At 42.9% G+C, this 25,020-nt stretch overlaps 1 protein-coding gene across 4 annotated transcripts in view; it reads right to left on the bottom strand.

Moving 5' to 3' along the window:
• Window positions 1-25,020, bottom strand: part of ARHGAP44 (Rho GTPase activating protein 44) — a 119,858-nt gene that overhangs the window by 55,801 nt on the left and 39,037 nt on the right. Inside the window, exon 1 of one of the 4 annotated variants that reach the window (XM_070479128.1) lies at window positions 2,556-2,614. The exons of the other annotated variants lie outside the window; for them this stretch is intronic. Within the exon in view, the coding sequence (XP_070335229.1) occupies window positions 2,556-2,599 (44 nt within the window). The 5' untranslated portion in view covers window positions 2,600-2,614. Of the gene's footprint in view, window positions 1-2,555; window positions 2,615-25,020 lie in introns of those variants that run through there. 4 annotated transcript variants of the gene reach the window in all.

The raw sequence follows: 25,020 nt of genomic DNA, 5'->3' as shown, positions 1-25,020 counted from the left end.
GGCATAGTCAATAAAGCAGAAGTAGATGTTTTTCTGGAACTCTCTTGCTTTTTCGATGATCCAACAGATGGTGGCAATTTGATCTCTGGTTCCTCTGCCTTTTCTAAATCCAGCTTGAACATCTGGAAGTTCAAGGTTCACGTACTGCTGAAGCCTAGCTTGGAGAATTTTGAGCATTGCTTTGCTAGCATGTGAGATGAGTGCAATTGTGTGGTAGTTTGAGCATTCTTTGGTATTGCCTTTCTTAGGGATTGGAATGAAAACTGAACTTTTCCAGTTCTGTGGCCACTGCTGAGTTTTCCAAATTTGCTGGCATATTGAGCACAGCACTTTCACAGAATCATCTTTTAGGATTTGAAATAGCTCAACTTGAATTCCATCACCTCCACTAGCTTTGTTTGTAATGATGCTTCCTAAGGCCCACTTGACTTCGCATTCCAGGATGTCTGGCTCTAGGTGAGTGATCACACCATCGAGATTGTCTGGGTCATGAAGATCTTTTTTGTACAGTTCTTCTGTGTATTCTTGCCACCTCTTCTTAATATCTTCTGCTTCTGTTATGTCCATACCATTTCTGTCATACCAACTATGGGTTGGGACTCTGCATTTTAAAGATGTTGTCTGAGAGAAACCCCTGGGCTTTTATCAGGAGACCTTTTTTAAACATTCAGCAGATTTTTCTTCTTTTTTGGTTAAACAAAAAATTAGGGGGGAAAAGGTCATCAATAAGAGAATAAAAAAATGGCATATATTTACATAATGTCATGCCATATGTTAATACACTAATAAAAATAGTTAAATAAAATTTACCCAAAACAACATTGATGAATCTAATAAGCACAGTGATTGAGGAAAAACAAAAGACTACTTTGATATGATTTTCATAAGGCTCAAAGCTAAAAACTACTAAATGACATATTGTTGTAGTATGAATACACATGTAATAAAACGAAAAACAATGCATTTCAAATGGTGGTTATCTCTAGAAAAAGAAGAGGGGTGGGATTTGAATAGGATAAACAGGTAGCTCCAACATAACTGTTAGTGTTCTGGTTCTGAATTTGTATAGTACATTCATAGCTTTAACATGTTTCAGAATATACATACGAAAATACAGGTAATATATGTTTCAAACAATTGATAATATAAAAAATAAGCACCAAGTATTAAGCATAAACTTGCATAAATGGTTCCTTGCATAAATGATTTATATACATATATAGTTACACACACACACACACATATATTTAAGCCAGAATATAGGGAATCTAATGGCTAATTTTTGTTTATTTTTCGTCTTCTGGGATTATAGGACTCATTTATGCAAGTTTATATGCACATACTGGAAAAGGGAATGGCAACCCACTCCAGCATTCTTGCCTGGAGTATCCCATGGACAGAGAAGCCCGGCAGGCTACAGTCCATGGGGTCGTAAAGAGTCGGACATGACAGTGACTTTCACTTTACTTCACTTCATAAATACATATGTTTTATATATAATAAATATATAATGTATGCAATGAACATAAACTGTGACATTATAAACATTTTCCTTAAAGATATTACTACTTTTTCTTTAAAAGTAAGAGCTGAGTTTTAGGGCATCTTGATTGCTAGCTAATTACTCACAGTTCAACTGCACATAAAATAAAATAACCAATCAAAACAATGTAACTACATAATTGATAAGGCGGCAACAAACTCCTTTAAAAGGAAAGGATCTTGTGCTGGAGACAAATTTTGCTCTTAAAGTGTGGGGTCATACATACACTTATTTGGAAAGTAAAAGGATTTAAGAAACTCCTAGAATGTTTTGCTGACCTGGGAAGACTGATCAATATTGAATTGATTGGAGGTCGCTTAGCCCGACTGTCCACTCGCAGGAGACTTCCTCCATCACACACGAAGCACTTCAACAGAGCACTCAAGACTGACCCAAGCAAGGTGGTGGGCTAAAAGGTGATGCTAATTTTAGGAAGCCTGGTAATTTTGGTCTCATCTTTGTAATCAAAACAGTTCACTACTAAGACAATGAACACTACCGTTTTCAGAGGGTGAGTCATTCTACAGAGTGATAGGCACTGTGTAGGTGACACCTGAGTACAAGTCATGTATTTTTATTTTTTACACCAAGAGACTAATGTAAAACAGAGCCTTCGGCAAATGGATCTAAAAATGGTGCACTGTTCTCCTTAGGGGCTTAAGAGAATAATCACCACCACCCACAAAAATCCTGCCTGTCGCCAGTGTCATAAATGAGCTTGTCAGGTCACAGAATGTGTTCATGGAAAAATAGTTATTAGACACTCCAAAGAAAAGGGCTCTGTGGAAAAAAAATCCTAGGAAACACTGAAGGTTATATTATCCATTAACAGAGTCTTATTAAAGCATTAAAGGCTCTGAGGCATCCTGTAGGAAATTAAATGGCTTAGCCAACTCGTCATTTCCCAAATCTATAAAAATATAGTTCACATAACACCAGTTTGCCGCCACACCCTGAGTGCGGAGTATGACAGCGAAGGAAACATTCACTACGGACATGCTGGAGATCTTACCTGACAAGCTGCCTTGGAGTTCCAGCCTCATCACAGAAAGACATTTAGTGGATAGAGAGCCAAGCAATCATTCTCAGCTGTCATTACAGAAGTCACAGAGTGAAGCTGCCTTTAAAGCAGAGACAGTCTCATTACAGGGTTTCCCTGGTGGCTCAGCGGGAAAGATTCCCTGGAGGAGGAAATGGCAACCCATTCTTGCCTGCAAAGTCCCATGAGCAGAGGAGCCTGGCAGGCTATAGTCCATGGGGTCACAAGGAGTCGGTCACATGGAGCACACACGCATTGGGCTATGGGGGTTCCCTAACAGTCCAGTACCTGAACCTGCGGTGATTCGGCAGTAGGAGAATAGTGTCCAGACCACAGGAGCCTGAGAACAGGTGAGTGGAGGTATGGATTCATGATTGGTTGTATGCCTATCAAAATCATGCTTGCAAGCAAATTGTCTGCTCTCTCCAGGGATCAGCCAGGCCTGGGAGGGGCAGTCTCTCCTGAGACAATGAGACTTCAAATGTCCAATCATGAAGTATACAGAAAATATAGTGAATACAGCCAATCACTTTTTTTTTTAAGGCAGAATATGTTATTATCTCCAATTTTTTAAAAAATTAAGTCAACTCTAAAGTCATCATCTTAGTATAATATGAAGTCCCTGGTGGCTCAGATGGTAAAGAATCTGCCAACAATGCAGGAGACCTGGGTTCAGTCCCTGGGTGAGGAAGATCCCTTGGAGAAGGGAATGGCAACCCACTCCAGTATTCTTGCCTGGAAAACCCAATGGACAGAGGAGCCTGGTGGGCTGCAGTCCATGGGGTCGCAAAGAGTCAGATACGACTTCCTGACTAACAGTACTAATACACCAAAGCGTAGTCCTGGGCCCACAGTATCAGCACTACTCCTGCCAGCATTCAGCTGGTGTTCTTTGAGAACTGTTGCACCTGCAGATGTATTCTTGATGCGTCCACGGAGAGAGATGCACTCCACGTCCACGTCCTTCTGCACCGTCCTGACTCCCTCCTCCTGGAGGCTTCTTAGAGCAGACTGCTGGAGCTCACTCCCAGAAGTTCTGACTCAGTAGGTCTGGTTGGGACTGGAGAATTGCCATTTCTAACAAGTTTGAAAGTAATGCTGATACTGTGGGGCCAGGAGTATGCTTTGGTGTATTATCCTGTTAGTCGCTAAGTTGTATCTGACTCTCTGTGACCCCACGAATTGCAGCACGCCAGGCTTCCCTGTCTTGTACAACTTCCCGGAGTTTGCTCAAACTCACATCCATTGAGCCAGTGATGCCATTCAACCATCTCATCCTCTGTTGCCCTGCTTCTCCTCTAGAAAATCCTGCTGAGTCAACAAATTTATCTCCTCCAGGTCCCCAAACTGCCCCCGTCTTCCACGCCCAGGCATCTCCCGCTCTTCATACCGATCCCCTCCAACCCTGCCTGCCTCACACACGCTATGCTGCAGGCACATCTAACTTTCCCTTGTTCACCAAACAAGCGCCCCAGGACTCCTATCATGCTCAGCACCAGCAAAGCACGCAGACACAGCACATGCTCTATAAACGCTCATTAAAATGCAGTGCCATCTTTGATACAATCGGGCACAGCGGCTTTCCCTACTCAGACTTGCTCACTTTGGTAGACTCTGTTAACTGGCTCTCTCCTAAAGCCCATCCCCACCTCTGTTGCTTTGCTCTCTCTCACCAAAGAAGGTGGGAGGTGAAAACCGTCCCAGTTTCTCCTGAAATTAGGAATACCCATGTGTCCTGGTTCTAGGCTCTAAGACAAAAGCAGGAGTGTGCTTCAGAGTCATCTGGAAAAGTTCTACTTTCCTGCTAAGAACGAAGAGGACACAGCTGTCAAGCTCTTTCTCCTCTTCCTGCTTTAAATGCAGACAAGATGGCAGGAGTGGTAGCAGCTATTTTGTAATTGTGGAGAGTTGTCAGAACTGCAGAGATGCTGGCTTGACATGACTGAATCACCGATACAACTCCACCCACCATTTACACTTGGACATATTTTTGAGAGAAATCAACTCTTTTCAAAGCCATTCTAAGTGGATTTTTCTATTACTAAGCTCAACACAATTCAGCTCAACATACTAGTTGCAGAGGGGCTATCCTATAGCTTACCTTATTCTGATTAAAAGTACAATTATTTGGTATTCCTGAAATTGTCCATAGTCCCCTCCATCTTAAAATCAGTATAGCAATTATTAATTTTTCACTGAGAATCTTCATTAACCACCAGTCTGAACATGAATACATGTGGGGGGTGGTGGTATGAGAATTACTGAGAAAGGCTTCCAAAGGAGGTAGCATCAGCAGGTACTGAGGGTTGGGTAGGATTTGCCAGACAGAAATAAGGGAGACAGTCCAAAGTGGCAGAGCAACCACGAAAGGCATTCCCTTTGCACCAAGAAAAGGCAACTAAATAAAGAGAAGCAGGGTAATGAGAAGAAAATCACCTCTTGGGAATAAGGGGAGACACACGTGGCCAAGTTATTCTAATGCCAGGACAAAGCTGTATTTTCAAAACAAGGCACAGACAATGCTTAAATTGAGAAAGAAAACACTTTATTAACTAGTTTCTTCTGAGACCTTCAAGAAGAAAAAGATACCTATTAAAAACATAGAAAGCTATGAAAATAAGAACAATTAGAACACCAGAGAGATTTCTGGAAGTAAGCCCTATAGAAGTTCTCAGGGGAAAATGATGGGAATTTAGTGAGAGAGAAAGAGAGAGAGAGGAAAATTCCTAGAGCAAAAGAGACACCAAAGACCTCAAATTTCTAGTGCCTGGACTGTGAAGGACACAGTAAAACAAAGAGATCTTAAAAGGCTGTCAGAGAAGAGGAAGCTATCAAGTCGCAACAATCAGACCATCAGCACCAATTCCAAAGTTCTGAGTGAAAATCCATCTCAATCTAAAAAATTTTTTATTATGGTAACTTATCAGTCAAGAACAGAGGCAAAATAAAATCAGTTTTAGAAACAGAAAAGGAGGTTACCTCTCTTTCTGAGAAAACTCCTGAAGGATGCACTCCAGGAAAAAAATAAGGATAAAACTTCAATCCAGCAAGAAATCATAGAAATGAACCTGAGACCAGCAAGAGGAAATCCCAGGATGTCAGACCCTCGGGAAGCTTGATGAGCAGTAAATCCAAGTCATAACTCAGTGGCCTCGAAGATGAAGAGCACAAACAAGATAATAGATGGAATGAGTAAGTTGGAAGGTATGAAGGCATATGATTCTCCCAATAAGAAGAAACAAGATAATCCCAAAGAAATTGTAGGAAAAGTGCCCAAGAAAGACAGGAGTCAAATATGAATTAAAAAAAAATATGAATTGAAGTAAAGTGACGCATGATCAACTCATTTGTAGAACATAACAGAATAGTATTCATTTAACCTTGGCACTCGGCAAAGTCTCCGTGATCTGAGTAGATATCTTTATGTTGGAACCACACAGCATGAAATATTATTGACATGTTACTGGGTTCTGCAATGAACAATATTTAAGTAGCTACAAAAGAAGTATTTAATTGACTTGAATTTTAGAATCAACCCATGATCAAAGCATAGAGTATGTAATTATGGAGATTATAGGAGAGAATGAATGTAAATTTTATCAGTCTTTGAGATATGAAAAAGAAAAAGAGGAAGGAAAGAAGGGAAAGAAAAGAAAAAGAGGGAGAAGAAAAGAGCTGAGAGAGAGAGGTGAATCAGGTTCACTAAAGCCATACAAGAGAAACTGTACTTGTGGCACCTGCAGAGAGATTTAAAAATAAGTTAAATGCTGTTTGTTATAACAACTTCAAAAATGGTAATGCAGGAGGAGGCAGGTGGTTTCATAGAATCAAAACCTCATCTCCCCAATAGGAAGGAAACTGTGTGTGTGTGCGTGTTTGAGAAAGAACCAACAGTACAAGCATATTATTTACAGATGTGGGGACAAGTTACTCAGGAATCAAATACAGAAGCCATAGCTGTCTCCCTGGCCTTCCCTGATGCCTCAGTGATTAAGAATCCTCCTACCAACACAGGGTTCAATCCCTGGTCTGGGAAGATCCCACATGCTGCGGGGTGACTAAGCCCTTGCGTCACAACTACGGAAGTCTGTGCCTAGAGTCTGCTCCTCGACAAGAGAAGCCACCGCGACATTCTCATTTAGATGTTCTCAATTAGAGAAAGCTTGCACGCACCAACCAAAACCCAGCAGAGCCAAAAATAAAAGTTATTAAAAAAAAAAAACACAACGAACTGTCTTCAGAGAGCAGGCCTGGGCGTGGGATCAGAGTAACAGGGCTGGTACCTTTCCATGATAAGTCCGTCTCTACAACTTAATTTTTTGAAGGCACATCCACCTATTATTTTAGTTTTTAAGGGACAAGGTTACCTGAGTCAGGGAATGTAGGTGTGTTGACCCACAGCTGTTGGAAACATGAAATGGTTCGATCTTCACTGAAGGCAATCTGGGGTCACAGAGTCAGACACAGCTGGGCAACCAACACACTAACACAGCTGATTAACAATGATACGCTACTTTCGGGTCACAGCAAAACATCTCCGTCATAAGCAATATCTTTTAAAAGCCTGAACATAGAGAAAATGTTTCTCCATGTTACTTAAAAGGAGGATTTCTTCCTAAAGAAATAGCTGAGGATGTAGACAAAGACTGAACTGTAAGAAAGTTATCAGAGCACTGCTGAACGGAGGTCTACATTTATACTTAATCTTTTGTCTCTGGACCTTTGGAACATGGATATACTGGAAAAAAATCCAAAGAATTACCCCCAAAATGAAAAGGAATTGTTTAAATGGATGGACTTTCAGGTAAGTATTAAAAATGACATATTTGACATGCAAAGGTATTGATATATTAAGCAAGGAGAAGCTATAAAACAGTACACGCAGTAAAACACACACACACACACACACACACACACACATATATATACATACATGGATGATGATGTTGTTTAGTCACTAAGTCATGTCCGACTCCTTGCCCTGACTGTAGCCTGCCAGGCTCCTCTGTCCATAGGATTTCCCAGGCAAGAATACTGGAGTGGGTTGCCATTTCCTTCTCCAGGGGATCTTCGTGACCCAGAAATCAGACATGTATCTCCTGCACTGGCAGGTGGATCCTTTCCCACTGAGCCACCAAGGAAGCCCCACTCAGAGGCAAAAGGAACATGCTAAGGTGTATGTCGAGGTGTTGTGAGCCCTGTGCTCCTCCTTTGTGTTAAATATTTTAATTCTTCTACAGCAAACAGTATGTATTGTAAAATGTATTGCAAGGGTGGTTACCAGGGATTACAGGGGAGTTACTGTTTCAGGGAGGCAGAGTTTCAGTTTTGCTAGATGAGGACTTCTGTGAAAGGACGGATGGTGGCGATGGTAGCACAAAACTGTGAGTGTCATTAATGCTGCTGATCTGCATACAGGATGACTGTGTGAGGATGCATGGAGGAGAAGGCTGTCTGCAAGCCAGGAAGAGGGGCCTCAGAAGGAACCATGGATACCGTGATTTAGGGGCTTCTAGCCTTGGAGAAGGCAATGGCACCCCACTCAGTACTCTTGCCTAGAAAATCCCATGATGGAGGAGCCTGGTAGGCTGCAGTCCATGGGGTCGCGAAGAGTCAGGCATGACTGAGGGACTTCACGTTCGCTTTTCACTTTTATGCATTGGAGAAGGAAATGGCAACCCACTCCAGTGTTCTTGCCTGGAGAATCCCAGGGATGGGGCCGCACAGAGTCGGACGCGACTGAAGTGACTTAGCAGCCTCTGAAACTAGGAGGAAAATAAACTTCCATTGTTAAATGCCCTGGAGATGCCACTTGGTTTAGCCGCCCCGGCAGACCCCACAGGAGCCCATTCTGCATCTTTCTACCTCCACCCGTCGTGGTCACTGAACTCTGAGTGCCGTGGACCTTCATGGTTTTAAGGATGGATTACAACACGATCTCAGGGCTGCAGAAGAGAGTCACAAACCCTGCATGACTCTCATGCTCTCCTCTGCTCACGTTTGGGGTCTGTGTTTGTCAGAGACCAGGGTCTGGTGATGTTCAGAACAAGACCTGATGTGCTTCCTGAACATGAGGGGATTGATCGGCTCAGGATGAACAGATTCCAAGCCGTCCATGGGGGCAATTTCCAGGATACCTGTCATTGCAGAAAGGTTCTCTGGGGTGGACTTTAAGTGTGATTCTCTCTGAAGTTAAAGCCTGGACTCAATGACTTGCCAAGGTCTTTTTCTGGTCTATGGTTTGGGCACGGTTTTAAAAATAAGCCTGTGATCCAGTCCAACGGAAAGTGGCTTGGAAGCACAGCTCTCTGAGGGGCCAGTCTGTGATACTGAAAATGACAGAATACCCCGGTGCCCAGCTCTGGCGTGACTGGCAGATTTTATACAGGGAGGCCGGCCCCAGGGTCCAGCAGGCAGGAATTTGGACACTATTCACTACAGCGAGGGAACCGGGGCCACAAACGTGGGTTTACACTCCTCTGGCCTTCTGCTCTTGGCAGTGCTGGTCAGGCAGGGCTTAGAGGGACCAGTAAGATGTTATTTTGTCATGATCAGTGGTATTCCAAAAGTGTGCCCATCCAGACAAAATACTGATATTGGGGCCTGTGGCCTTTCTTCTGGGGTCCTTCCCAAGCCACACTGTGAATGGTCCCAGATAGAGATGCAGCCACAAGTGAAGCCAGGCAGACCGTGGTCCAGGCTGATGCTGTGAGCTGCGGAGACAAGGGCTCCAATGATGCTCTCAAGGTTAGGGGTTGGTGTGTGTGTGCTGGGGGGAGGGGCGGACTTTTCCAAGTTCACCGGACAGGTGAGCAGGCCTCAGCATCTGAACCACCACGGCTGACATCGAGTGCAACAGAAGTGAGCTGACCCCTCTGAGCCTTGCCCAAGAGCAGATTCATGAAGAAAATATCATTGTTACTTTGTTCAGTCCCTAAGTCGTGTCCGACTCTTTGTGACCCCAAGGACCGCAGCACGCCAGGCTCCTCTGTCCTCCACTGTCTCCTGGAGTTTGCTCCAACTCACTAGGTCGGTGATGCTGTCCAACCACCTCAGCCTCTGCTGCCCCTTCTCCTTTTGCCCTCAATCTTCCAAGCATTAGGGTCTTTTCCAATGAGTCGGCTCTTCACATCAGGTGGCCAGAGAATTGGAGCTTCAGTGACAGTCTTTCCAGTGAAGGACTCATGGCTCACAGCTTCACATGAGTTGAGCCACGCCATGCCATGGTTATTGTAGACCACTAGAGTGGGGCTGGTTTGTTATACCACATTCCTAGATGACCAGAATGGTCACCATGGTTCACCACGCTAGTCCACATAACAAATAAGGGACCTGGACTCAGAGAGGATTCTCTCTAGAATCCTCCAGGATTTATATATATATTTTTTATTTCAAACTTTAAACTTTTTATTTTGTATTGGGTTATAGCCAATTAACAATGTTGTGATAGTTTCAGGTGAATAGCAATGGGACTCAGCCATACATATACATGTATCCATTTTCCCCCAAAGTCCCCTCCCATCCATGTTGCTACATAACATTGAGTAGAGTTTCATGTGCTATACTATATGTCCTGGCTGGGTATCCAAGGATTTATATTTTAATGCAAAATCTCCATAGTTTTCAAGGATTCACGTTATCTCTGGCTTTCTTGGTCTTTCTTGGTCTTATTGATATCTTGAGAAGATTCTAGAACCATCTACTTCTTTGGTACTAAAATGACTGCCATTGAGAGGTAAAATGGGAAGAAACTGGCATAATATAATAATTCTCTTTTATGCAAATACACTTAGTAGAAGAAGACATGTAAATGTTATGTCAGTTCTCGGGTTGAGATGCAAATATTTTGAGTTGGCTCAGTGAATGACATTAGATCTTACAAATTTTCGGGGAAAATACCTGTGTGTGACAAGAGTGAATTCACTTAACTAGGTCAAGGAGTTTCAGAAACAAGGTGTAATGGGATCCGAAAGCAGGGGTCCTGGCTTCTGGCTAAGCCATTGGTTCTCCAGGGAAGAGTCTCAGCTTCTCCGAGTTCCCTCATCTGTTAAGTGAGGTAATTGGACTCAGTGACCTTTAAAACAATTCTGCAAGCACGACCATTCTGCAAACCTTTAATAAGTGTTCATGTGTCAAGAACAAGAACATGCTGTCCACCCAACCCCATCATTTCCCAGATGGAAGGACTGAAGAGAGCCCGAGAGGTTAGCAGGCAAGTGAGAGATTAGGAGATGGAGGAGAGGAAGAAACAAGAATTCCCATCATCGGAGGAATACACAACCACGAAACTGCTTGTGGGGATCAACCCAGGCATTCTCAGTGATATTTCCTGTTTAATTCCTATTCATGGTAATGCAATCTCTTCTTTTCTCCTTCTTTCCAATTGCTCTAGATTACCAGTTTACCATAAAAGGACAGAACTCGGGAGCAGCCAGATGGAAGAAGTGCACAGGAGAGGTGAGGAAAGGATGAAGAGCTTCTACACTCTGAGTTCGCTACCCCACCCAGAACCTCCACCTGTTCACCAACCTGGGAGCTCTCTCAACTCCATCCTTTTGGGTCTTTATGAAGACTTCATTACACAGGCAAGACTGATTAGCTCATTGGCCAGTGATGATCAATACTACCTCAGACTCCTCTTCCCCAGAGGTCAGGGGTGGGGCTGAAAATTCCAACCCTCTGATCATAGGGTTGATTCCCCCAGCAACCAGCCCCATCCTCAGGTGCCATCCCAAAGTCACCTCATTCACACAACAAGCTAAAAAGTAAGAAGATACCTTTACAGCTCTCATTATTTCGGAAATTCCAAGGGTTTTAAAAGTTCTGTGCCAGAAAGAAAACCAAGACTAAATTTCTTATTATAAATATTATACTCCTTATTACAAATCACAATATCATAGACTGAGAGCTTCAACTGTGGGAAAGGGCCCTGGAGGGCTGCTTTATTTGACCTGATGCTAGAGCTGTGAAAGGAATCCTTGCACACTTGCAGGATCCCCACTGAAACAATTACACCCCAAGCAGTGCCACACGGACTCGCCTAGTCCAGAAGGACTCTCCTGCCTTCTGGGCACCAAAGCGGTGGCGAGGGAGGGGGCTCTGTTTGGGGGATTCCACAGCCCCATCACAACTAGCAGAGGGCAAGGCAGGAAAAGAAAGAGGGTAAGATACAGCTGCTGTGTACACAGTTCCTCTATCTGACTGACCCCAGTGTTTTTACAATAGCAGATGTGCTCAGAACCTTCCATTCACGAGATGCCTGTGCCCACATGCTGTGGGCTAATACAGCCAAAGGCTCACTACAGACTTGGCGGAAGACTTACTCCTCTTCCTCCTTCCAAGCTCAAGCCAATGCTGGCTTCGCAAAAGGATAAACTTTCCTTTTCTGATGGGGTCTGGATTCACGTTTCATTAAGCTCCTGAGTTTCATCGGAGGTGATGTTTGATATTTCAAGGCAGTTCATTCCTTACACCTTCAAAGTGCTGAGGAAGCGATGCCTAAAATACCACGATGAAACACCCAGTCCTTCGGTGGCTTAAGTCACTATCCTCTGCTAGAGATCCTTAGTCACTTCGGGGCTCCCTCAGGGAGGACTTAACCAGGTGCCTGCATAAGAACAAACTTCCAGTAAAAGAAGCAGGAAGTGGAGACAGAGGTCTCCATAGGATTCTGGGGAAATGGCTTTGCCTCTAATTAGCAGTAGGGCAACGAGGTTCAGAGAAGTGAGGCAAGCTTTTTTTAAGTCTGGCAAGAAGTGGGGGAAGATTTGCTTGAAAAGAGTATCGTCATTATACTTCTAATGATAGGTTATTTTCAGAATACAAATTACAGAAAGTAAATCTCAAAGTCTGCAGAAGGCACAGAGAGATGTAGAAAATGCAGGAATGCATAATCACAAGTATAGTCTTAATTCATTAAAAAAAAAAAACACCACCACCACCAAAACAAACAGATATTTATTAAGTCCCCACTAAGTGCTTCCCTGTTGGTTGAGATGGTAAAGAATCCACCTGCAATGCGGGAGACCCAGGTTTGATCCCTGGGTTGGGAAGATCCCCTGGAAAGGAAATAGCAACAAACTCCAGTTTTCTTGCCTGGAGAATCCCATGGACAGAGGAGCCTCGTGGGCTACAGTCCACGGGGTCACAAAAAGTTGGAGCTGACTGAGCAGTATGTTAAAACTTGACATTCGTTTAACTTTCCTAACAACCCCTGAGGTGGGGACTATTAATAACATCATTTTATTGATGGGGAAATGGAGGGTTAGTGAGTGCAGAGAACCATCCCAAGGTCACAAAGCTTGGAGAGGCAGATAATGAACCCAGCCTGAGCTCAGAACCCACTTCCGTGACCTCTATATCATCATGGCTTTTTAAAAAGTTTAAAGATCCTGGCGATCCCTAAAATACCTTCCGAATAAGACCTGACTGTGGAAGACAGTGAGGAGGGGATGGGAAAGCACAACTCAACTGTGCCTGCTTCACTGCTCAGGGCCCACTTCCGGTAGAGCTCTATATATAGTCTGGCTGCTTTTCAAAAAACAGCAGAAAATCATTGCTCTCAGGCTACCTACAGGGAAGCAGAGAGGAAGGACATTTCCCCGCCAGGTCTAACAGACTGCGGGTTTCATCTGCCCTAACAGCTCCAGAGGCAGCCACCCCACAGACAGTGTGACAACTCCCATTCCTGTAGCCAGAAAATAAACAAACAAGTACAGCAGAATGAGACCAAAAGCACAGAGAAAAATACACATATAATGTGAGTGTATTGTATACAGACGTATATGTAAAGATATACAAATGTATTACTTATAAGTATATATGTATATATTATATGCATAAATATATGTACAAATATAAAAGTATTTATAAATAATACATATTATATATAACTTATATGCTTCCCTCATGGCACTAGTGGTAAAGAATTCACCTACCAACACAGGAGGCATTAGAGACATGGGTTTGATACTTGGGTCAGGAAGATCCCCTGGAGCAGGAAACGGCAACCCACTCCAGTATTCTTGCCTGGAAAATCCCATGGACAGAGAAGTCTGGCAGGCTACAGTCCATGGGGTTGCAAAGAGTCAGATACAACTGAGCACTACTTATATATATTATACATACATATGTTTATATAATTATAAATTAATATAATGTATATATTTATAAATAATACATTTATATATGTTTATATATATATATATATGTATATAAATGGGCTTCCCAGGTGGCACAGTGGTAAAGAATCTGCCTGCCAATGCAGAAGATGCCAGAGACATGGGTTCGATCCCTGGGTTGGGAAGATCCCCTAGAGAAGGAAATGGCAACCCACTCCAGTACTTCTGTCTGGAAAATTCCGTGGACAGAGAAGCCTGACAGGCTACAGTCCACAGGGTTGCAGAGTCAGACACGACTGAGCAGCTAAGTACACATGCTAGACATTTAGCTGCAGGCTTGTAGCTGTGCCTGGAGAAGGAAATGGCAACCCACTCCAGTATTCTTACCTGGAAAACTCCATGGACAGAGAAGCCTGGAGGGCTACAGTCCATGGGGTTGCAAAGAGTCAGACACGACTGACTGACTGAGCACACATGCTAAATATGTAGCTGTCAGCTTGGAGTTGTGCCTTCATGGTCACCAAGACAGTCATGATCATGATGTATATAAACATAAAGGGAAAAAGATAATATAAGCAACAGAGAGAATTAACCAAAGCTAATATGGTTTCTTTGAAGAGAAAAGAAACAGACAAACCCCTGGGAAAACTAATCAAGAAAAACCAAGAAAGACACACATGACAAATATTGTGAATGAAAATGGAGAGTTTAAAAAAATTGCCAGAAACATAAAAATTACTCAAACTGACAAAAAGTCTCTACAAGCAAAGACTTGCTGGTGAAAATACATTTAACCAGAATGTAAAATTTATCCTCCACATGATCACCACCCCCTAAGATAAAGCAAACAGCTCACACATTTCGGTAATCTTGCAGACAAGCTGAGCACTGGCCACTTCCATCCTATCTCCTCAAACTCCTGCAAAGAACAGCCGAAGTAAGGCCCAATGCCTTCTACGTCCTTGAAGCCAGAATCAAATAAAGGCAGCACAAAGACACTGATGAGACAAGCTCATCTTTATAACCACAGAGTTTCTGCAGGGTATACTCCACTCCACTCCACCTAAAAGATTAACTACCCAACAGCCCTCTGTCCCTTCACGGATCACAGCCTTGTCAGGGCAAAGGGGCTTGTGTAACTCCACAAAGCCACGAGCCATGCTGTGGCAGGACCGCCCAAGATGGACGGGTCATAGGGGAGAGTTCCGGCAAAAGATGGTCTACTGGACTGCAAGGAGATCAAACCAGTCAATCCTAAAGACAATCAACCCTGAATATTTAATGGAAGGACTGATGCTGAAGCTCCAATAGTTTGGCCACCTGATGCAACGAGCAGATTCATTGGAAAAGACCCTGATGCTGGGAAAGACTGAAGGCAAAAGGACTCAACAACAACCGCCCTCTGACTCAGATGGTGCCTATTTGAGGCCCAGGAGATGCAGATGAAAAGGATGCACAATCTGATTTCTGGAAAGTTTTCTCCCATCGATTTCATCTATTTAGAAAGGAATTCCCTTCTTCTGTTTAGAAAGTAAGAACAATAACCTGCACAAGGGAGCCCTGAGAAAGAGTTCTGGGGTGAGAGTTTATGTTGTTCCCTAGCTTCTAGCCTTCTCTGTAGGAAATAAATAGGCTTCTGCCTTTTTCGAGGCTACCATTTTGTTTAAAGCTCTACCATTTAAGACTTCTCTCTTATATGCAACCCAAGCTGATTCCAATAGCCAGTTGAGCAGGAGAGCCCCTGAGAGAGGAGACAGGACAGCTACCAGCTTGTCCACATAGCTGAGAAAACCCTCAAAGGAGGGACCTGAGGGCTGTGCTTCCTGCGATGCTGGAGATGCTGTTCACGCCCACCCTGCATGGATGCCTGAGCACAGAAACAGGTAGCTGGGAGGGATCCAACAGACAGACACACCCAACCCTCTCATTTTACCCGTGAGCAGAGTGGAAATGACTCACAAAAGCTGAGGCACTGGCAGAATGCTGATTCCAGTTCCCATGTGCGTGTGTGGGTTCCTTCCACTCCACTGAGCAATCGTCTGCAACACCAGCCAGGTTTCCTACAACTCAACTCTGACACCTGGAGATGATGTCAGATCCCACAGGTGCAGGGCTCCGTCCCACGAGACTCCCTCCCTTCAGATGCCAACCCCAAGTCCAGGTTTTCCCCGTGCTTCAGACCAATCTGCTACAGATCCAAGGATCCCACGATCCCCTCCATGGGTTCGATAAATTGGCTAGGGGACTCACAGAATTCAGGAAAACATTTTATGGTGGACCCTTGAACGATGCAGGGGGTTGGTTCTAGGACCTGCCCTGAGACCCAAATCTGAGGATGCTCAAGTCCCAGTTGGGCATCTTACCTGCAATTCCGCCCCCCGAGAATTCAACCAATTGCAGGCGCAGATGGTATAGTACTAGAGTATTTATTGAAAGAGTCCACATATAAGTGGACCCACACAGTTTGAACTCGTTGTTCAAGGGTCACCTGTACTTAGTAGATGCTGGTTTAGAGTATGTAACTCAGGAACAGCAGAGTGGAAGCAATGCACAGGGCAAGGTATGAAGAAAGAACCCAGAGCTGCTTCCGTGACCTCTCCAAGGCTGCCATCCTCCCAACACTTCCATGTGTTCACCACCCCAGAAGCTGTCCAAACCCAGTCCTTCTGGGGCAATGTGGGGGCTTCATTACATGGTCATGGCTGAGTAAACCACTGGCCATAGGCAATGGATTCAACCTCCAGCCCCTCTCCTCTCCCTGGAGTTTAAGCAGTGGGATAGAAAGTTCTAACCCTCCAATCACAGGACTGGTTTTGCTCTACCAACCAGCCTCCAGGCTCCAGATGCTTTCCAAAGATCTTCCCACTTACATAAGCTCAGGTGTGGTTGAAAGGGGCTTGTTCTGAATATCAAGACACTTTTACCACTATTACCACCTGGGAAAGTCCAAGGGTTTTAGGGGTTCTCAATGTATATTTAGGAGCTCTAGGGTCAAAGACCAAATGCATGTTTCCTATTAAAAATCACAGTATCACAAGTGTTCAAAAGCCAAAGTGGGAAAGAAAATCCAGTTCCTCTGATTTCTACCCAGGTCCCAAGCTGTCTGTGATATGCACGAGTCTCAATGACTAGAAGTCGCTTCTCAGAGATGATCATGCTGAGTGAAGCAAGTCAGACTGAGAAGAAACAATATCATAAATATCATATGACATGCCTTATATGGTGAATCTAAAAAGAAATGATACAAGTGAACTTATTTATGAAACAGAAACAGACTCACCGATTTAGAGAATGAACTTATGGTTGCTGGGAGGCGGGGGGCAGAATCTGGGGAAGGGATAGTTAGGGAGTCTTGGATGGCCGTGTACACACTTTGATATTTAAAGTGGATAACCAACAAGGACCTACCATATAGCATAGGGAATTCTGCTCAATGTTACATGGCAGCCTGGATGGGAGCGGAGTTTGGGAGAGAATGGATACCCGTATATGTGTGGCTGAGTTGCTTTGCTGTCCACCTGAAATTATCACAATATTGTTAACAACTATACTCCAACATGAGAAGGCAAAGGATCCCAAATGGGTCAGTGAAACTAAGACAATTGCAATTTTCTAAAAAAATAGGGCTCTACTCCTGCCTCTGGCTTATTTAAAGTTAGATTCCATCAACATATAACACACACAGTGAAAAGCAATTGGCTATGTATAACTGTCATTATGAAAGCCCAACTCAAGCCAGGCTCCTTGCCTGTCAGCTCCGGGGTGGGTCTTGGGCAACTCTTTTCAACCATCTAGGCCTTCATGCCCTTGACTTTAAAACAGAGCTGGCTGGAACATATTCTCCTGAGCTTCCTTGAATCCACAACTGGATCATTTTATATTTATATTTGACTTATCCCATGACAAGTCATTATATGTCCATGACATTTTACTTTGGCAATGCTTACCAACATCCTTCCTAGCAAGCAGAAGTGAATCTGGTCCCTTGACGAAGCATAAGGACAATCTGAATGCTCTTTTATGGGCAATTTTGTTCCATCGTGGATAAAATGAACATTTCGGTAACAGACAAACTGAATCATCCCAGAGTCATACGCTCACACCAACACATTGTGGACAAGCTTGTCATCCTTGATCAAGCAGCATCAAATGCTGCCTGGAAAAAAGGAAGTAAAGGAATACATGAGAAAATGTTGCACATCATTTATTAAGTGCCATCATGTTTTTGGACATGGCAGGAATTAATATTTTCAAAAGCCAAAAATTGGCAAATACAGTAAAAATGTTATCATCAGACCCTTTGAGAGCCTGGGTTTGGGCAATTCTTTTTTTTTTTCTCCCTTGGCTGCACTTGGCATGTGAGATCTAGTTCTCCACCAGGGTTCAAATCCATGCCCCCTGCAGCGAAAGCATGGAGTCTTAACCACTGGATGGGCAGGGAAGTCCCCCTCTTTTTTAATTGTAGCTGATTTACAACATTGTGTTCATTTCCGCTGTGCAAAGTGATTCAGATACACACACACACACACACACACACACACAGAAACATTCTTTTTTTATATTCTTTTCCATTAGGGTTTATTACAGGATATTGAATATAGTTCCCTGGGCAATACAGTGAAAGTGAAGCCACTCAGTCATGTCTGACTCTTTGCGACCCCATGGACTGTAGCCTGCCAGGCTCCTACGTCCCTGGGATTTTCCAGGCAAGAATACTGGAGTGGGTTGCCATTTCCTTCTCCAGGAGATCTTCCCGACCCAGGGACTGAACCTGGGTCTCCTGCATTGTAGGCAGACACTTCACCGTCTAAGCCACCAGAGTATGACCCTGTTATTTATTCATTCTATAGATATTCATTCTATATATATTATAAAACTGCATCGGAGAACCCCAAACTTCCAATCCATCCCTTCACCCACCCCCACCTCCCCACCAACCACAAATCCGTTCTCTATATCTGTGAGTTTGTTTCTTAATGATCAGTCAACTCAGGGTTTATTGGGGCCAGAAAAGATGAAAACAAGGGCTTAAAAACAAAAATGAACAAAAATTGGAAGGAAAGACTAAGTTACTGAACTAACATCAGAAGCCAGAGAGATCCAAGCAGCAATCAGAATTCAAACCAGAAAATCAGATTCAGGTGAACAAGCCAAGCAGGGTTAGCAGCAGTGCCGACCGAGCGTCAAGCACCGTGAGCACCACGCCCAGACACGGGGTCAGGCTGGTGAGGTGGGAGATGAGCAGGATAAGGAAGACAACCCAGGGCCAGGGGAAGTGCCGGGTCACACAGCTCTGTCCTCCCAAATGCTTTTGAATGGACTCTGTAAAGCATATGAGACAGACTATGAAAAGTCCATGCACAGAAACCTCAGGGAAAGTTCCCTGACCTGCAAACTCTAGAAGTAACTCATTCTCATGACAACATAAAAGCTGTATTTTTAATGCTCTCTGCACCTAGATTCTGAGTGTCCTTTTGCAGGCTAGAATCTGAATACAGCCAACATTTAGTTTGCTGAACAAACATATTTTGTATTCCTTCTAGAAACACAGGATACAGCCCAATAAGAACCATCTCTGGGGACTTCCCTGGTAGTCCAATGGCTAAGACTCTCTGCTCCCAATGCAGTGGGGGCCCAGGTTCAATTCCTGGTCAGGGAACTAGATCAAACATGCCACAACTAAAGACTCCACATGCCACAACTAAGGCCTGGCACAGCCAAGTAAACAAATAAATAAATATTTATCTTTTTAAAAAAAGAGAGGAAGAACTCTCTCTGCCCTCATGGATCTCAGAATCGAGTAGAGATGCTGAAGTACCCCAGGGTTTCAGAGACATCTAAGTGTGCTGATACAGGTTTGACTAACCTTCCCAGAGAACTTGGTAACTAATTTCCAGAAGTAGCTTCTGACTTTAAAAAAAAAAAAAAAAAAAAAGGCAAGCTTTGGCAGGAACTGCAGGAAAAACGTATTAGCAAGAATACTTGACGGATATTCATGTTTCATACCCAATCAACAAATTTAATAAGAAGTGAGAAATGAGTGGGTTGGTGCTGCTGACAAGGTGACTGAAGAAGCACAGAGAGTTTCCATGCAGAGATAACAAATCATTTCAAAGGCTGGAAATCGACACCCAAAAAAAGGCAGAACAGGAAGTGCCCGGGAAGATGGCTACTTGAAAAATGGCACTTCTACCCTTTGATTCAAAGTTACCATTAATATAACACTGAACAGAAAGATTTCTAGGCTGTACCTCAAAGAACATGAATATGAGTTTCCCCATTTTTCATTCTATTCTTATTGCACACAGCAGGGAATAAGAAGCAGGCTGATACCTGACTTTATCCAAGAGCACCTTCTGCCATAAAAAAGAATGAGATAATGCCATTGGCAGCAACATGGATGGACCTGGAGATGGTCATACTAAGTGAAGTAAATCAGAGAAAGACAAACATCATGTGAAGTCACTTATATGTGGAATCTTAAAAAAAAAGATACAAATGAACTTATTTAAAAATCAGAAACCACAAACATAAAAAACAAACTTATGGATACCAAAGCGGATAGCAGAGGGGAGATAAATGAGGAGTTTGGGATGAATTTATACATACTACTATATATAAGAACTATATATAAAAGACAGATAAACTATAAGGACTTACTTATAGCACAGGGAACTATTTTGTAATAACCTATAAGGGAAAAGAATTTGAAAAAGAATACACACTGTCATATATATATTTATATATATATATAAATACATACAAATAGAATTCAATTATACACACACATATATATAACTTAATTGCTGTGCTGTATCCCTGAAACCAACACTAGATTGTAAATCAACTCTACAATAAAAAAGTAAACTAAAAAATAAAAATAACAGCTACAAAAAATCATTAACATGCTGGGAAAACTGGCAACAGTGCAACAACCACATTCTACAGACATCACCCCTTCGCTCACCAGTTGTGACCTAATTCACTTTTTTCCCCTGGTTTGTCCAAACATCAGTTCAGTTCAGTCGCTCAGTGGTGTTCGACTCTTTGCGACCCCATGAACCGCAGCATGCCAGGCCTCGCTGTCCATCACCAAACTCATGTCCATCGAGTTGGTGATGCCATCCAGCCATCTCATGACCTTGTAGCAAACCAGCCTGTTTCCCTAGTATTATTTTAAAGAACTTCCTGTGTCCAGTGAGATAAATCAGATTGTACCGCAGCACACTGTGCCAATGCTGGACAATAAAGATGCAGTTCAGAGTGGGGCAAAGCCCAGGTAACCCCGCGGGCCACCTCAATGACGACTGTGTCAGCTCAGCATTGCTTCGTGGGTTAACCTGAAACAACCTGAAGAGACCATGATAGAGCATTCTCAGCTCCATTCTAGCAGGATACACGTTCTCGCCTGGATGAGAGAAGATGACGTGAAACTACCTTGTAGCATAAGCAACACAACGAGGAATTACACCTGCCTAGTTAAAGGCACTATAGGAAACACACCATAAAAACGTTCCCCTGTTGAAATTATTTTAAGCAGACCCCAATCTAGCCTTTTCACTCATTCTATTTCTGTCACTTCTACTCAAGCAAGGCTTTAGGAGAGATGGCATGGCATTTGAAGGTGTCTCCGGTTGTCAAGGTAACCAGAAACACTGCAAAAAAGGAACTTACATTACAACTTCTTTGACAGACATCTTTCCCATTTAAATAAACTCTATTTTCAGCCTAAAATATTTTTCCACAGGAGACTGAATAAATGCATTATTACATAATTTGTGTAATAAGATACTTGCGTGCATGCTAAGTCGTTCCAGTCATGTCTGACTCTTTGCCACCCTATGGACTGTAGCCCACCAGGCTCCTCTGTCCGTGGGATTCTCCAGGCAAGAATGCTGGAGTGGGTTGCCAAGCCCTCCTCCAGGGATCTTCCCCACCCAAAGATCGAACCCCCGTCTCCTGCATTGACAGGTGGGTTCTTTACCTCTAGAGCCACCTGTGATGCCCGTAACCAGACACTACAAAGTCATAAAAAAAGCACAACACATTGATATGGGCTAATACACGTAAGGATGTACAGACATATGTGTAAAGCATGGATGCATATGTTTTTCAAAAAGGTTTATGGCAAACTGGGTACTGTTAAGGGCTACTGTCTCTGGAAAGGGGAACCTGGGAGCCAAAGAGTTGGGAAAATGCTTACATTTTTCTTTTTGCATTTTTTTTTTAAAAGTTACCAAGTTTATGTATTTGCTTCTCAATTTAAAATTAGTAAATGAAAAACAGTAAAGATTTTCATGTCTACCTAGACAGATCTAAGTCTGAAATCTTTCAGTTAAGCCTCCACAGGTCTTAAAATTTACCCATCCATTTGCCGGCTGAAGGTTTTCCCTAGAAAAAACTTGCACCATCTCCCTGCACCACGACTCTGAAAAAAAGAGAGAAAAAGCAAGCCTAGACAGAAGGTCAAAAGTTTTCATTAACCTATTTTTAGATATTTTTCTTTTGTAAATAGATTTTTAAATCCGGAGACTCTGTCTTCTATTTATTTCCAATCATCCTCTGAAGCTCGGGTCTTGCACACTACCCAGGGGCTAGTTTCATACTTTACACAAAGGAAATACAACACTGACATTTTCTGCACTGAAAGGAGTACAGCTTTAGAAATAAAGATGTCACAAACCGATTGCAGCCTTCCCAGTTCAGTTCAGTCACTCAGTCGTGTCCGACTGTTTGCAACCCCATGGACTGCAGCATGCCAGGCTTCCCTGTCCATCACCAACTCCCAGGGATGGATAAATATCTGGTGACTCAATGGGAGAGTTCTATGTCACATTGATCAATTTAATAAATACTGAATAAGTCAATTATAACTCAATAAACTGAAAAAAAATACTTTGAGAGACTGTTATGTACAAAGATTAAGAAGCACAGAGCACAAAGTGATGAACGAGGTAAACAATGTCACTGTCCTCATGAGTTTATGTTTTAGCAAGAAGCTGTTATTCAGTCGCCCAGTCGTGTCCGACTCTTTGCAACCCCATGGACTGCAGCACACCAGGCCTCCCTGTCCCTCACCATCTCCAGAAGTTCATGTCCACGTTCATGTCCATTGCATCAATGATGCCATCAAGCCATTTCATCCTCTGATGCCCTCTTCTTCTTCTGCCCTCAACCTTTCCCAGCATCAGCGACTTTTCCTATGAGTCCGCTATTTGTAAGAGGTGACCAAAATACTGGAGCTTCAGCCTCAGTATCAGTCCTTCAATGAATAGTTCAGGGTTGATTTCCCTTAAGATTGATTGGTTTGATCTTCTTGCTGTCCAAGTGACTCTCAGGAGTCTTCTCAGCACACACACAGAGCTTTCTTTTCCTGTTCTTAAAGGTTTTGGTAAGCCTCTACTCAATCTTTTTTCTTCCAGTTTTATTGATATAATTGGCATACAGCACTGTATAAGTTTAAGGTGTACAGCATAATGATTTCACTTGCATACATCATGAAGTGATTACAATAAGTTTACTGAACATCTGTATCTCATGGATACAAAATAAAACGAAAAAAGAAAAATTTTCCTTGTGATGAGAACTCCTAGGATTTACTCTCAACAATGTTCATATAAAACACAGTAGTGTTAATTATCTTTACCATGTTGTACATTACATCCCTAGTATTTATTTATCTTATAACTGGAAGTTTATACCTTTTGATCATTTTCATTTAATTCCCCTCACCCTTACCTCTGGTAACCACAAATCTGATCTCTTTCTATGAGTTTTTTTTTTTTTTTTTTTAAGTTAAATGACCTACAAAGCTTTGTTAGGTCCTGGTGTACGATATAGCAATTCAATACTTCTATATATTACAAAAGGATCACGACTCGTGTGGGCTTTTCCAGTTTTTTCATACTGATTGTCACCATTGGGTCATTTACAGGTTAGCTGAAAATCTCCTCTGGTTTAGTTAAGGTCTTTCTAAATTAAACTTGCAAAAGACTACAGCCGGAAAACAGAAGGGTTTCTGTGGGACGTTCTCTTTTATCTGGACCACAATGAATTAATAATAAATCTCTCTCTCTCTCTCACACTCACACACCATAATCTGGAATGAGGAAAAATGCGTCTAATTTTTCAGACCTTTCCAACCCTTTAAGCAAGCCTGCCTTTCAGTCTCCTTAGTAACCAAAACCTTGTAATAATTAGAAGCAATTAAACCTTCAATGATTAGAATAAACTGCACTTATATAAAACCTAATACACTAAATATTATGATAGAAAAAACAAAATTATATATCATGTATTTACGTGATTATTAAAAAAGGGACACCACAGCCTTATAAAAGAAACTTTAAAAAAATGTATTTGATGTTTCCCCAAGTTGTCTATTTCTCACTGATTTCAGCCAGTCTCAAACACCCAAATGTTATACCTCTTCTGAGAAGATCACTTTTACTAGAAAATAAATTCCATGAGGGAAAAGACTATTGTATCCTTAAGGTCGACCCAGCTCCAGAGATGGCAGACACCCTACTAGATGGATGAATGAGTGAAATTCACAACCTGGTGCAGGACTTTGGTTTCACATGACTAGTGTCCAAGGCCGCAGCACTTCACAGCAGCTCTGTTCCTCATGCAGAGAATGTGAACCTGACTTCTATGTTTGGTCAGTTCGCGGGAGAGTACTGTCAGTTAGGCACTTGGAAGAACAGAGGAGGAAAGGGTCAAAGTAAGGGAGTGAGTGGCTGGAGAGTTGGTGGGGAGGGGATGAATGGTCCCTGGCATTTAGGAAGTGCTTTCACCTCCTCCAAAGGAGGTGGGGAGGACGAGAATTCAAAGAAGAGGACGAACAGGACCAGGTGATGATGCCCAGGAGGCCACTGAGAAAGGAAAACTTACACACATCTCAGTGCAGATGGAATCTGAACTGTGACCACTTTCTTTTTTAGACATCCACAACAGCTGCCCAGATATGCATCAGATCCATCACTTTGCTGACAAAGGTCCCTAGAGTCAAAGCTATGGTTTTTCCAGTAGTTATGCACGGATGTGAGAGTTGGACCATAAAGAAGGCTAAGTGCTGAAGAATTGATGCTTTCAAACTGTGGTGCCGCAGAAGACTCTTGAGAGTCCCCTGGACAGCAAGGAGATCAAACCCATCAATCCTAAAGGAGATCAACCCTGAATATTCAACGGAAGGACTGATACTGACGCTGAAGTTCTAAATACTTTGGCCACCTGATGTAAAGAGCTGACTTATTAGAAAGGACCACGATGCTGGGAAAGATTAAGAGCAGGAGGAGAAGCGGGCGACAGAGGATAAG

The sequence above is a fragment of the Odocoileus virginianus genome, chromosome 17 (assembly GCF_023699985.2).
Source record: "Odocoileus virginianus isolate 20LAN1187 ecotype Illinois chromosome 17, Ovbor_1.2, whole genome shotgun sequence".
NCBI lineage: Eukaryota > Metazoa > Chordata > Mammalia > Artiodactyla > Cervidae > Odocoileus > Odocoileus virginianus.
The sequence above is the reverse complement of the archived record's forward strand: the minus strand, read 5'-3'. Positions and strand labels throughout refer to the sequence as shown.